Consider the following 15,860-nt stretch of genomic DNA (forward strand, 5'->3'; position numbering starts at 1 on the left):
CCCTCTTACTCTGCAGCTTTTTTTCACCTTTTTAAGCTCATTCAGCCCTCTTACTCTACAGCTTTCAGCAGATTTCCGAAATTACTTCGGCCTTTAGCCTTCACACTGCATTTTCGCAGGAAATGCAATTTTTCTAATTATATCTAAATTTCACAATATATAAATACACTTGAAATAATTTGTCCGATAATATATTAAGAAATATATTTTTGTTGCGTAAGGGAGGACCGGTGGGCTCGATTGGCAATGAAACGAGTGGCGCTGATTCCCTCAGCTCCTTCCAGGTCTCCAATGATTCTTAGATTTTGTCGCCGACTTTGGGACTTGAGAGCTTAACATTTCTTCTGTAGTCGCTTTGTAGTTGCCATGATTGTGATTCATTCTGATGGTCCAGTTATGTGATCTGCTCAAGTGCATCGTTGGCTCTGTGCCATGGCAGCCTGTCCGCCGTAATGTCTGCGTGGTCTTTTCCCAGCTTTCCTATTTCGTCCTCAACGTCATGGCGCAGTTTCTGGCAGTTGGTAATGGTCTTTGCCCGAAGAACTTCAGTATCTCTGCTCAGGTCCTGGCAAACAGCCACAATTTCACCTTTAAAAACAGCTAGCAAAGCTTGGCGAGATAACTGTAGCTCACATTTCAATGCTTGCAGGGTTAGCTGTACCTCCTACGCCATCTTATTACTTCACGCTGTTTCACTTTTCTCTGCTCTTTCTCGCATGAAGTATGGTTATATGTTGCAATGTCAAGTTTAATAAAGGGTAGGCTCTGAAATAGATGGTCAATTCACGATTGGGATGTTATTACGTGTTAATATAAGAAAAAAATATTGGAAACTGTGGGACCTCCGTCTACTCGATTGCAAGCCGCTACCGGAAGTCCCATTTAAAAACTCCTCAGGAGAAAGTGTCATTTTATTTCCCCTCAACCTTCACTGAATGTCTTGACTGGCTTAGGCACCCATAGCAGCAGGGTGGAACATGACTTTTCAGGAGCAGGAGGAACTAACTGAACTGAGATAAGATCGTGGTTTAAAGCTAAGCTTTGCTGAGCTACTTTTGGACAGTTTTTGGTTAACTGCTTTTACACTCAACCCCTACATTTTATAAAACAGATCATACACAAAACAGGACAGGACCAGACTAAACAAGACAGTGAGTGTCACAGAGAAAACCATTGGTGCCAAACTGCCCTCCATTCAGGACATTTCCAGAGTTTCCAGGAAACTGACAGGAAATAGAACTGCAGACCATCATACCCTGGACAAAACCTTGTTCATCAATATAAGTTCTGCACACTGTATACTGTATGTTGACATGTATGCACACACTGTAAATAAGCACACACTAACATCCATTTGACATGTTTGTAGGCATTGTATGTTGTTGCTTAATATTACATTTTATGTATAAAGTATTTTTGGATAGGCCTGCTTACTTGTATGTATATATCAGTTTTGTGTTTATTTTATCTTTGTTTAGCTATGTTGTCCTTGAATAGCTCTATCTATGTTTATCTCTATTTCTATCAAACCTGTATGTTAAAGCAGTCAGATTCCTTAGATATGTACACATGCTTGGTCAATAAAGCTGATTCTAATTCTGATGCTAAATAAGATTTTCATTTGAATGAATTGTGTATGACTTTGAATTTGCCCTAGATGGTTTGGGCACAGCAAAGAAGGTTTTTTTTGACCGTTTTAGTAATAACCTTTTTTAACTAATACAATTTCTTTCTGCTCTGTTTTTGCTTAAAAACGATCAATTCAAGTATCTCTTTTTAATATTTTTGATTGAATTCTTTTATACTTATAACTTTTGTCTCTCCAGACTTGTCCAAGAACAGACTGACTGACATCCCCTCAGAGGTCTGCCTCCTTGTTGCCTTGGAGACACTAAACCTGTATCACAACTGCATCAGGGCCATTCCAGACAGCATCATCAGCCTACAGTCACTTACCTCCTTAAATCTCAGGTAGACACATTCACACTCATGCACACTTGGTGTTAATGGTGTCTTATGTTGCAAGAGACTAGAGTGGGATGGCTTTTTTCACTGTCTCTGTTCCAGGGAGAACTTTTATATTTTAAGAGGGCATTGCATTCTGGGTATGATGCAGGGTTGTTACTTGTGACACTAGCTAGTCTGTCCAGTAGCTCTGAGTCAGTATTTTCTGAACTGACTCATATTTTGTATGCAAAATTGCTAGTAAGTTTTGTTTTCTCTTGCAGGCCTTATTGGTCATCAAACAGGAAATGTCCCTCTACTTTGCAGCAGAAGTTAGCCAGATGTCTGAACACATTAAACACATGAAGTACAGTATGTGTAGTGTAACTGTAACCCTTAAAGCTGGTGGCAGTCTGAGTTTTACACTTCTTAGTGCTGCATTGTGACTGTTGCATGCATTTACTTGCATGCTCCCAAATACGAACTGTAGTGCTTTTGCTCTCATACACTATTTATTGTATAAGAACATAAATATGTTGTAATATCAGTTTCATTAATTCAGGATACAACTCTCAAATTAACAATCCAAGACAGACTAGAAGACTGGTAAAAAGTTTCAGACACGCTTAAGTATGAAGTGTTACAATTAAAGAATAATTATGGTTTATTTAAACTGCAGCCTTGTTTTTGTACTTTTAATTAACTCTGTGTTATAGCTGATGGCCAACACTATACAAGAAGACCCAAGTTGAAATGAGCTAGAATTATCCTTTAATTTGATTATACCAGTGACTAAAATGCTTTGTTGTCCATTATGTTTTTGCCATGAGCCATGTACCATGTATCATGCGTCATGGTTATGTGTGTTTTTTTTTGTCTGTGTGTGGCTGCTGTCAGATTTGTGCCCAATACTTGGAGCACAACATCTGACCAAATAACAGAGACAAACGTAAAGAGAGAAAAGAACACAGGGCAGCCACTCTTCTTAAAACTGTAGATTGTCAGTCATGGTCCCCCCTTCTCTGGAGGACGATGGGAAAAGACGAAGGCTGGGACCCTCTGGACGCAGGCGCTGAAGATGAAGGCCCTCTGGAAGCCAGTGGCAAAGCCGAAGGCTGAGATCATCTGGACGCAGGGCGGGGAAGACGAAGGAACCCTCCTGGAGCTTGGCAGGGCCACTGACGGATGATCACGGAGGGTCAGCTGTCGGCCTGGGAGCCGATGGAAGGACACTGGAGGCGGATGGCCTGGGAGCCGTGTAAAGGATGAGGCAGGGCTGAAGCATGGACTAGGGCTGGTAGCTGGGCTGGCGCTGAGGCATGGGCTGGAGCGCTGGCCGCTATCGGGGAGCTACGGCCATTTAATTCCTCCACAAAAGGCACTTTCAAGCCTCTGCACTTTGGAGGTTAGCTACGCAGCGCCCAGAATCTCCCAAAAATGGGGCCTATCAAACAGCTTCATATAAAAAGTCAATACAGCCTGTAGCCTTCCGTCCACATCCCTCCTGCCATTTAAATGAATAAAAAAAATCATTGCACAAGTGAAAAAACTGCATGTTGTTTGCTGGGTCAGTTTGTTCTGTTACAGTGGGGTTATATTTTAGGACCCAAAAGCAGGCCAGTAGGACCATACACAGGAGGTAGGATAGGGGGAAACAAAAGGCTGCCTTTAATCTTATAAAAGCTGAAATTTACAAAAACCAGGAGAACAAAACGAGTCAAGGACTAAAACAAAGTAACAAATAAAACAGCTTAATTAAAGTGCAACAGAAGTTCAAACTGAATGAAAAGATAAGAAATCTAAATACCAAACATACCAACGGGGAAGAGACAAGAGGAGACACTAGAGAAAATCGCGGCAAGAGAATCGCAGCGTAAATCAAGGAGGACATCGAACTGACTGGAGGAGTGCAAGAAGAACAAAGACTAAACACAGAAACACTAATGAGGGGATCAGGAACAGGTGAGGTAATGAAGGTGTGGTGAGCGTAGGGAGGACACAAGACACAGTAATATCGAATTGCCTGTGTTCAAAGGGTAGGACTGCAACAACGCCACCTTGGGACTTTCACCCAAAGATTTAAATCCATCAATTGATCTCAGGACACGCAAGTAAGGTCACTCATTAGGCATGAGACGTGGTTCACAGTTAAATACACTTTATTATCAAATATTAAAACAATGCAGTGCCCACACAAATTGTAAAAAAGAGACTATTCAGTCTGGTGTGGAGAAACTAGTGAGGGAAGGGGTCCAAACAAAATATCACAAGTCACCTGGGCACGTGACAATCACACACACACACTTTGTGAATAACCAAAAATCCCAGGGAAGCACAGCACACAGGGAAGGAAGGGACACCACCACCCAGGTCACCAGCACCACCACCAGCCTCTGCAAAGAAAAACGAACAACAAGAGAATAGTCACACAGTGAAACAAAACTAGTATAAAATGGACACGGGGCAAATTATAGTCAAAAACAAACAAAATATATATTGCCCAGAATAAACCAACAATAAAGAAAAGAAAGCAAATAGCACAAATTGTATGCAAACAAAAGTAAACACCACATGCCCTAACAAATGAATTACACTAGTTAATTAAATCAAATTAAACAAAAAGGATATCAAAAGTCAAGACAGGTGGGGTAAAGAAAACAAAAACCAAGTTAAGGTGTCAAAATGAAACTAAACACATTGCCATGAAGGCACAATTAAGATGGCAGTGACTTAGCAGCGAAACAGCTGCAAAACGGCGGTAATGCAGCGGCCAAGGCTGCGACACAGCAGCCAACAGAGCAGGGGCAAAGCAGCAGCCGTCAGCTGATCGTGACTTTTCTTATGTAACACAGATCGTTCGGCCCAATGGCTGCATCTCATCTAAAAAGAACAAAATTAACACTATTAAAATGAGCCTACCATACTGGTTTCAAGTGCCGCAGTAAAACTACAACATACCTTTTGGCCGGATCGGATACACACACATGGCGGTGAGAGAGGGAGAGACACATGCGGCTACCGGCATTTACCTGCAACCATGCTAACGTTAGCTTAAAAGTGTATCGACCAAGATCGTGCAGACAGAGAGGACACTTACCACCGCAACACAACGGGACCAGCGCACACCAAGCGGGGCACATCAGCTCAGCCGCTCTGCAGCAAAACATACATGTGCTATAAGAACAAAGGGATCAACACCTGGCAACGTGGAAACCACGAGCATCGACAATCCTACCTGCTGAGAGCCAAACTTCCGGACCGGAAGAAACGCGTCAGACAGGAGCGCAAAGAGAAAGCACCGGGAAGAGCTGCGGGGGGGTTCAGCCAAGATGGCGCCGTGAACACACTCTTTGAGTCGAGCTCTGTTACCAAAACTAATTTAACGGTGAATAACTTTTCATAGAGAGCTTGCCTTTGACCAAAAAACTGTTGTGAGCATATCCTTTTCTATTTTGTCAAAACAAACGTGAAAAATGTCAAGTTCAAGTATGGACAAGAGAAAATCGCGTAATGAAAAGACGGGAGCAGCTAGCAACGAAGCAAAGTCCGCTAACGCTAGCCGAAATATTCTGATAGACAACTACCACGGTTATGCGGCAAAAGAAGGGCTGAAACTCAGCGTGATGGATGAAGATGACCTTTCCGACGTGCCAATTACCCCAACTAAACCGCCTCCCAGCAAGAAAGGTAAACATGATACCTCCGGCAACGCTATGGAAACTGACTTAATGTTAGCCGACGCTCCAGGGTTTGTCTCCTCACTTGCCCAGCTAATTAACACTCGGTCCGACAAGCTTGAATCACTGATTATGGAAAACAAAACTGTGATAACGGACCTGAAGAAGCAAATCCACACCATTTGTGAGGATGTCAACTCAGTGAAAGGTAAGGTTGCTCAAGTTGAGCAACTTTACCACGAAGAGAAAAAGCGCACCGGCGTCCTAGAAACGCGGATCACAGACCTGGAAAGATACTCTCGTCGCTGGAACCTGCGGCTCAACGGCATACTGGAGACAGTAGAGAACCAGCAAGTACGGATGGAAGTAATTAAAATCTGTCAGGCCGTCCTACCGGAGGATAAAAAACGGCTACCAGAAGTGATTGACACCGTCCATCGTCTTGGTACAAAGAATGCGAAGGGGCCCAGAAGCGTCATAATTCAGTTTTCGTCCCGGATTCACAGAGCAGCTGTCTGGACGGCCGCCAAAAACTCCAGGTATCTGCGCGACCATGGTCTGCGTTTTGCTGAAGACCTTTGCCAGATCGACCGGGAAAACAGGAGGAAGCTGTGGCCAGCGGTGGAAGCTGCCCGAAAGGAAGGAAAAGCGGCTTTCTTCGTTGGAGGTCGCGGTTTTGTCGAAAACAAAGAGATCTTCCCTCCACCATGAAAATATGCTAAATCTGTTATGAAGACCAGTGCATCTGGGCTCCTTTTGTTGACTTAATCTACAATATGAGAAGAGACTTTTATCCAGTTACCCACACAAGCTCAAGTATGAAGCTGCGTCTGTTTGCTTCTTTTTGCTTTGTTTTTCAAAAGAAGAGCAGCACCTATGGACTTCTTCACTTTGTTCCTGTTTTCTGACCTCAAGTGCCTAAAGAAGGGCTTAAACAACTCATGAACATAACATCCCTCCCAAGCTGTGATGAAGCCCAATTGTTAACTTTTCTTTTTCCTATTCATCTTGATGTTCACTTACACTTAGGAGGTTCAAAGGCTACTTCACTCTGTTTTAAAATTCACACAATTGTGACTGCTTATGGTACAGTTCTCGAAGATACTATATTAGTTTGTGGTAAGTCACTTGCGACTTAATTGTCTATTGCTCATTTAGTTCTTTGTGTTTCAAATTGTCTTTATCTTTTGTCTCATTAAATGCCAGGGGTCTAAGGGATAGTGGGAAACGTAAAGCTTTGTTTTTATATGCTAAACGTTTTAAAGCAGACTTTATCTTTTTTCAAGAGACTCATTCCACAGCTAATGAGGTTAAATTCTGGAGGTCACAGTGGGGAAACGATATTTGGCTGTCACACGGGTCAGAACATTAAGCAGGTGTGGGCACTCTGAAGTGTAATTTTACAGGTAACATACTATACTCGGATATTGATATTTATGGTCATTTTGTATGTCAAGTGATTGACTTTAACAGGATTATTTTGATTGTCACTAACGTTTATGGATATAACAGTAAAGCAGAGAATGAGAACCTATTTGACAGTATAGAACAAAAGTTATTGATATGGTTAGACAAGTTCCCTAATGCTTTCCTTTTAATTGGTGGAGATTTTAATGTTGCTCTCGATAATGTATTAGATAGATGGCCATCAAGACAAAACAGTCATGTAAACTGCTATTTAAAGCTCTTCATGCAAAGATTTGATCTGATAGATATTTGGAGAGAAAAATTTCCGACTGACAGAATGTACACATGGTCTAACAAGACGGGATCCTCCCAATCTAGGATTGATTATTGGCTCATGTCCAGAGGTCCTAAAGAGAATACAACAACACAAATTCTGGCTACACCGTTAACAGATCATAAAGCCATACATATTAGCATCCCTCTATCCTCCTCTGCTTGTCATAACCGTTCTTCATATTGGAAATTGAATAGTTCAATCTTAATTTATGAAGATGTAAAAGTTGAAGTTAAAAGGCTTTTCAGAAATATTGGATTGAGGCTCAAATTGTTAACAAATACTGTATCAAGTGGGAACTTATGAAATTTGAAATTGCTAAGTACTTAAGGAAATATAGTTCTGATCTAGCCAAGCGGAGAAATTCAGAGGAAGATGAGATAGTATCTACCATAACCTCCCTTTGTCAAAAGCCCCCAGATTGTCTCTCTACAGACGAAAACGAAACTCTCACTGAATATCAAAGTAAGCTTAACAACTTATATACGCTTAAAGCAAAGGGTGCCTTTATTAGATCAAGGCAAAAATGGATGGAAGAGGGAGAACAAAATTCTGCCTATTTTTTTGGGTTGGAAAAATCTCATTCCAAAACTAACTCTATTCAGCAACTTAAAATTGATAATACTATTTGTGATAACCCCAAGCTAATTGCTACTCACTGCTCAAACTTCTATAGAAAGTTATACACCTCTCAATATTGTGAAAGAAGTTCGTCTGCCTTTTTAGACTCTATTGAGGTGAATAATATTACTGATATAGACAGAGATATATGTGATGCTCCTTTGACATTACAGGAAATAATTGATTCCATCAATAGCCTCAAACATAACAAGTCTCCTGGTGTGGACGGATTTACTTCCGAATTTTACAGAGCTTTTGTGGAACACCTAGCCCCATTCTTATTGAAGGTCTTCACAGAAAGCATAGATAATGAATCACTCCCTCCAACACTGACACAAGGCTTAATCACACTTATCCCGAAACCTAAAAAGGATGTATTGCTCATTGATAACTGGCGCCCCGTTTGTCTTTTAAACAATGATTATAAGGTGTTAGCAATTGCTTTTGCCAAAAGGCTTAAATTAGTTTTGGATACTGTCATAGACGAATCACAATCCGGCTTCATGAATAATAGACACATATCTAATAACATCAGATTGGTTTTAGATTTGTTAGATTATTCTGAATTAATCACTGATAACAGTTACATTCTTTTCTTAGATTTCTACAAAGCCTTTGATTCAGTTGAACATCCATTTATTTTTAAATCTTTGGAAAAATTCGGTTTTGGGCATCTCTTTTGTAAAGCTATTCGAACCCTATATGCTAATAGTAACTGTTCAATTAAATTGAGTTCTGGCACGACTCCACGCTTTGACATTAAACGAGGAATCCGGCAAGGTTGTCCTATCTCTCCCTACCTTTTCCTCCTTGTCACCCAACTCTTAGCTACTCATATTAAATCAAGCGCTCTGAAAGGCATTACAATTGTTGATAGAGAAATTGTCATCAGTCAGCTTGCAGATGATACAACTATTTTTTTAAAAGACTCTACTCAGGTACCTCATGCTCTAAACATAATCAGTGTGTTCTCTAAAGCCTCTGGACTGTACTTAAATGTAAACAAATGTGAATTAATGGCAGTGAAAGACTCCGATACTTGCTCAATATCAAACATCCCTGTCAAAGATACAATAATATATTTGGGAATCTCCATCACTAAAGATCAGAAAGCTAGAAATGATTTAAATTTCACTCCGGTTATAGAAAAAGCTCAAAAAAGATTTAATCTTTGGCTCCTAAGAGATCTTTCTTTAAGGGGTAGAACGTTAATAACAAAAGCAGAAGGAATATCTAGAATTACTTACGCTGCCCTCTCATTAGATATTGACAATAAAACCATCAAATGCATAGATCAGATGTTGTTTAAATTTTTATGGAAAAACAAAACTCATTACATGAAAAAATCTGTTTTCATAAACACATATGAGAATGGGGGGCTACATTTTCTGGATTTTGATTCCTTGAACAACACCTTCAAGATTAATTGGATCAAACAATTCCTACAAAAACCAGACTCAATATGGAATTGTATCTCCAATTATGTTTTTTCTAAAATTGGTGGTTTAAAATTCCTTTTAGTGTGTAACTATAACATCCAAAAAATTCCTGTTCGCCTTTCCAATTTTCATAAACAAGTATTGCTTGCTTGGTCTATGATATACAAGCACAATTTTTCGCCACACCGTTACTCTATCTGGAATAACAAAGATATACTCTACAAGAACAGATCCATATTCTTTGGGGAATGGTTTAACAACAACATTATTTGGGTAAGACAGCTATTCGACAGCAATGGTGTTTTATTTTCTTATCAGGATTTTCTTCAACACTATAGGATACCTATAACTCCTAAACAATATGCTATAGTCTTCGATGCTATTCCATCTGGTGTACTCATGTTATTCAAGAGTAATATGTCTGTGTCTGTGCCTGATATTTCTTTTACTGATGTAACTGACTCACCAGTTGGTAATGTATGCTTCAATCCATCTGGCTGTAAGAATAACCGTAAGATCCGTGCTCTTTTCCAAGGTAATATTGTTTCTGTTCCACCTGCAATATCTTACTGGAATAGTCGTGTAAACAACTTATGTTGGAAAAAAATCTGGTCCCTGCCTCAAAAATTCTTTGTGGTTAATAAGGTGAAAGAAGTGTCATTTAAAATTATTCATCGATGTTACCCGGTTAGATCCTTCTTTATTAAATTCAAATATGTTGATCTAGATCTAAACTGTGCCTTTTGTGACACCAATATTGAGACTGTTATCCATCTGTTTTGGAAATGTAAGTTTACCCGTAAACTTCGGCAAGATATCTGTAGATTTATTTTAGACAATATTTTCTGTGACTTTAAGCTCCTCTTGCAGAATGTGCTTTTTGGTTTCATAATGAGTGACATTTCAGTTAAAAAAGAATTTTATTTAATTAATCTCATCGTAATTCTTGCAAAGTTTTATATCCACAAATGTAAATTTGCCAAAGTGAAACCTCTTTTCTGTGTCTTTATGAAAGAATTTGAGTTGTATTTTAAGTCAGTATCCTCTGCTAAGAACAAGAAAGCTATCAAAACTGTGAGACTGTGCTCCCACTTCAATATCTTTAATTCAGTTTAATTTTTCTTCGTTCATTACCCCTGGCATCCTTTTTTTTCTTTTTTTTTGTTTGTTTGTTTGTTTTTTGTTGTTGTTGTTTTTCTGTCTTTTTTTGGCATTTATTTTCTGTATCATTGATTTGTTTTTCAATTACTACTGTCGTGTTATTTCTATGACTTTTGTATATGGAAATAAGTGTTGAATAAAGTACAAAAAAAACAACAAAAAAAAAACGGGAAGAGCTGCCGCATTTATACTCCGTTCCGCCTACAATGGGTGGCTACCATTGGCACTCAAATGACCAGATACGAAAGCATTCTGCTGCTACAAAGGGAAACCCCTGAGGAAAAAAGACAGAGGGAAACACAAAGGAGACACTGAAAAGACAAAATAGAAGATTCAGAATCATGACAGATGTTGATGTTGTGGTGGAGACAGGTCTCTGGAAAGATGTGGGCACAATAGTCTCTGAACTCCTGTTGTTTGACACGACAGAGCTGCGTTTAAGTCATTTCATTTTCCTAAGGCCAAGATATCAGCCAGAAGCAGAGTCCAAGCTGGATTATCATGGCCTACCATCCTTGATCTCTCCCTCCCTGTGAGCAGTGATTGTATCAAAGTCCTCTCAATCCAGACCTATGCATACTCCAATGCTGATGCATTTATATACCTGCCACTGGCAGTTTGTGCTGACAGAATACATATGTTTGTCATTGTTGCACTTGAAAAAAAAATCCAGGAATCTACTTTCTTTCCAATGGCTACATATCAAACCTGCCTTTAAGATTGTGGAGCAAAAAAGTTGGGCCAGAACAAGATATACTGTGTATCCCAAAATGATTTGGAAAAAAAATCAGGATCGTAGTTGATACATTTCTTAATTTTTGTTGATTTTTTGTTGTGCACATTCATCAAAAACTGTCAAGTTGAAATCCACTAATATACATGTGCCGAAGTTACCTTGACAGTTAATTTTTTGGTTTTGAATTGTCTGTTGAAAAGTCACATTATTATAATTCTTTCCCTGTTCCCCATGAACGATTTTTGTGTTTATTGTTGCAGTCGTAACCAGCTGAGTTCTCTGCCAGCCTGTCTGTGTGGTTTACCTCTGAGAGTTCTCAATGCCAGCAACAACAGGCTGGTCTGCCTGCCAGAGACCATTGGACGGCTGCATAGACTCATGGAGCTGGTAATACGCTTATCTATCATTGTGTTACAGTTTAGCTGCATGTGTACGCGAGAGGGGTATTCATAACACAAGAGGAGGGCTGGTTACATCGTTGGGCTTGTTGTTGTTGAGCAGCCCCTTGCTGCTATAATGTTTTCTGCCAAGGTGGCTGAAATGCTGCTGTGCATGTCAACTGTTATTTTCCATATTATTTAAGATTTTTAACATGCCTCTAGGTACATTTTTAGTTCATAATTTATGTGAGGCACTTACTTCATGTAGTTTATTTGTTGTAAAGTATTTTAAGCTGCATCTCTTGGATGAAAGGTGCGTGCTAATAAGGACTAGGCTTAAAATATATAGTTCTGGAGCGTGGCATGCGCATGCACGAGTAGCAACATGTGGACGCTGTGGAGGCTCTGTGTTTGGCAAGTAATTAACGTAACTACTATGCTCAAAATTAAACCTCTATATGGTTTTGACCTAAACACTCAAGCAGAACATATGATCTAAAAGTCTTGTTAAAATTGAAGTAAATACCGCTCACGATGACTGAAAAGGGGACAGAGATGGTCGGCGAGTCTGAAACTTTCGTCATCTCTGACACCTGCCCGGTGATTAAGGAAGATCAGGACAAAGGGAAGGAGCCCTCTTCTAAACGGCCAAAACCTGGATCTTGGTCGGAATCAAACTCACCGGATAGTCCACCCTCTGCCCAGGTAAATCACCAGCTGTTGGCCTCTATTGAGATAAGACTCCGAAAGCTGGATATATTAGATGGGCTGCGGCAAGATGTCCAAGATCTGAAGCAGACCTCAGATTTCATATGCGCAAAGCTGGATGAATATAAGAAGAAAACTGACGTACTGGAAACCACATTCACCAAACTAGAAACAACGGTGAATCAGATGAAAACGGAAAATGATGACTAGATCTATGAGAGATAATTTGATTTCTCCGGGATCACAGGAACTTAAGGTGAAGAAGTGGAGAAAACGCTGAAACAGTTCTTAATCAATGAATTACAGGTGGATGTGGAGATGGTGGAAAAAAAATCCAGTTTAATTGTATACATCCCCAAATTAAAAGAGCATCGGGAGAAGAAAGATGCAGTAAGACTCAATGAAGATAAGCTTTATATAAACGGTAGACTGTTCGAGGATAAAAAAAAAAAAAATCACACCGTGGCTGTTTGGCCCCAACTAGACCACCCACACATGCAATGAAAGAAGGGGAAAAAGAGAGAGACAATCTTTGGATATTTGAATGACTGTTTTACTCATGCCCATTTAACTATGGTGGTCTAGTATGACAGGAGACTGAAAAGACCACCCAATTTTTATTTTATTTTATGTTGTGTGTTTATGTCTTTTTTATGTCTTTACTGTTTTCTTGTTTGGATCATTTGAGGTAGTTGGCATGTGTGTATTTGTTTCATATTTGATGGTTCAATATTATTAAAGAGTGTCTATGGACATAAATAGGCTGGTTATAGGGAGTTATAACTGTAATGGTTTAGCTAACAATATAAAAAGAAATAAGGTTTTCAAATGGCTTAAAGATAAATTTACATTTGACATTATATGTTTACAAGAAACGCACTCTGTGTTGAAGGATGAAATGAAATGGATGAGAGAATGGGGAGGATATATTTATTTTAGTCATGGATCTAGCAATCAAAGGGGGGTATCAATCATTATTGAAAAGAACATTGATTATTTAATCCTTACAACTCTACGAGATACAGAAGGAAGATGGATTATTGTAGATTGCACAATTAAATCTCTACAATTATGCTTAGTTAATTTATATGCACCAAATAAGGATGATGCCACTTTTTTTTTTTTTTATGTATTCAAGAGACCATTCAGAATTTAAAAGGTTGTGGGTATAATATTATAATTACTGGGTTAGATGATGATTTTCATAGAGGTCCAGGTCTCTGGAAGTTTAATCTGTCTTTACTACAGGATGATTTGTTTGTTGAAAATACAAAAACATTTATTTCTGATTTTTTTAAGTTTAATATTGGTAGTGCTAACCCTCATATTCTATGGGATTCCTTTAAGTGTTCGTTCGGGGGATACTGCATAAAATATTCTTTTTGGAAACATAGGTTGAACACACTTTATGAAAATGAATTGATTCAAGAGATTAAAAAGTTAAATGAAGAAATTGATGAGGAAGGTGAAACCTTTTTAGATATATATGCTACTTAGGAAAACAAACAGAGTTAGAGAGACTCTACCATAAAAAAAACTAGTGGCACTATAATTAATTCCAGAGCTACATGGATGGAGAAGGGTGAGAATGTACTGACTTTTTCTTAAAACTGGTTCATAGAAATCAAACAAGGAAAAATATTACTCAACTGGAGACTGAAGAAATCTTTACACTCTAGTAGAACAGAGTTGTCCACCTCCAGACCTCTACCAATCCTTTCTCCCCGACTCTTTTCCTAAAAAATTGTCAGATTTACAGAAACACGTTTGTGAAGGTTTGATCTATGAGTATGAGCTTCGTCGAGCAATAAATTCCTTTAAATCTGGTAAATCACCTGGACTAGATGGGATCCCGATTGAATTTTACAAAATATTTTTTGAGTATGCAAAAGATCCCATTCTTGCATCTTTCAATTATTCTTTTGAGGTCGGTGGATTGTCTGGAACTCAGCAAGAGGGACTGATCTCTCTTCTCCTAAAACAGTAGGCAAATGGTCAATACAAAGATCCAGTTAAATTAAAACATTTCTGACCATTAACTCTATTGTGTTGTGATAACAGAATATTGTCTAAATGTATCGCCTCTAGAATAAAAAAGGTTAATCATGGAATTATTGATAAAGATCAGAACGGATTTATTGAGGGTAGATTTATTGGGGATAGTATAAGACATCTCTTGGAAATGATTGAACTTAATGAGAACGGAAAGAAACCTGGTTTAATTTTTGTGGCCAATTTTGAAAAGGCTTTTGATACAGTGAAATTGGAGTACATTTATAAATGTTTGGAATTGTTTTAATTTTGGTATTTCTTTGGGTTGAGTTGGGTTAGAGCAGTGATTCTTAACCATAGGGCCGCGGCCCAAGCTTGGGCCGCAAGCGCCACCTAGAGGGCCGCCAAAAACTTTCAGTTTTGCACCTGTGGGCCGCGGGACTGCATAGGTTATCAACTGAAGACACCAGAGAAATGCTGTTATCCATGAGACGCTCAGTTACAATGCAGCTTCCGACCACACGGTGGCGGTAATGCGTCAGTAAGTTGTTTAAGAAGCTCACAGAAGAACAGAAGACATTCAGCTTGCTGCTCACCTGTAGCCAGGGGCGTCGCACCCGTGGGAGGTGTCGGTGTTTCAACACCCACACTTTTCCCGGTGAGAGGGTTCAACACCCTCACTTTTTCTGCCGTTTATCCGCAGTTTTGCACAAACGCCTCACTACAGTCGCTCAGTTTCTCTGGCCGCTCTGTATCTGCGCTCGCTGCAGCTGCCTCCTCTCCCCCTCCCTCTGCTGTTGCTGCTTCAAACAAACATGACACCGGCTTTGGGACTGGCCGGCTGATGATTGGCTGTTCTGCCTTAAGTCCCGCCTTTCTTGCTGGGTTAGATTTATTGTTCAGCTGCGGGAACAAACGTAAAATACCAAATAATAGCCCGTTTATTTGTTTCAACCACTTAACAGACCAGGCGTTTATTTGGGACAGGCGTTTAATTCCCTCCTCACAAAACTCCGGGATGAAAATGTCACAAACTTCCCCAGCTTCTCTGTGAATTCTCTGGCATCCTTCTGGGCACAACACGTGAAAAAGGCGAAGAAGAAAAACGTGCAGTGTCAGTGGTCACGTCTTCTTCCTTGATGTTTTTTCAAAATAAATTAGGCTCTGCATTGGCGGTTATTTACCCAAATATACACCTCCACCCAGCGTTTAAAGGGGACCACATGATGTGTTTTCTAATGTTTTTATGTGTTTACAGCTGTTAATGTATGTAACGCTGTTACTGTGATGATACATGACAGTTAAATATTGAATATGTCTATAATAACCACATCCTGACATGTAACTGTGATTTTTGATGGGTACTAATAATAACAATCATGACAAAAAATTAACAAAGACTGCAGATCATGATAAGAAGCTGTAACTGGCAGTGAGCTGCTTTCTTTTCTGTTAGCAGTG

General features: G+C 39.5%; 1 protein-coding gene and 1 long non-coding RNA gene across 16 annotated transcripts in view; one reads left to right on the forward strand and one right to left on the reverse strand.

Moving 5' to 3' along the window:
- Window positions 1-15,860, forward strand: part of lrch1 (leucine-rich repeats and calponin homology (CH) domain containing 1) — a 351,529-nt gene that overhangs the window by 85,053 nt on the left and 250,616 nt on the right. For all 15 annotated transcript variants that reach the window (XM_030428926.1, XM_030428929.1, XM_030428920.1 and 12 more), the window contains exons 2-3: window positions 1,827-1,971; window positions 11,580-11,706. In XM_030428926.1, the coding sequence (XP_030284786.1) occupies window positions 1,827-1,971; window positions 11,580-11,706 (272 nt within the window). The remainder of the gene's footprint in view (window positions 1-1,826; window positions 1,972-11,579; window positions 11,707-15,860) is intronic.
- On the reverse strand, window positions 2,693-4,131 carry LOC115588363 (uncharacterized). The gene is made up of 2 exons (XR_003985322.1): window positions 3,761-4,131; window positions 2,693-3,448 (listed from the first exon to the last, which is right to left on the reverse strand). It is a non-coding gene; the product is annotated as an uncharacterized LOC115588363 (long non-coding RNA).

The sequence above is a fragment of the Sparus aurata genome, chromosome 9 (genome assembly GCF_900880675.1).
Source record: "Sparus aurata chromosome 9, fSpaAur1.1, whole genome shotgun sequence".
Taxonomy (NCBI): Eukaryota; Metazoa; Chordata; class Actinopteri; order Spariformes; family Sparidae; genus Sparus; species Sparus aurata.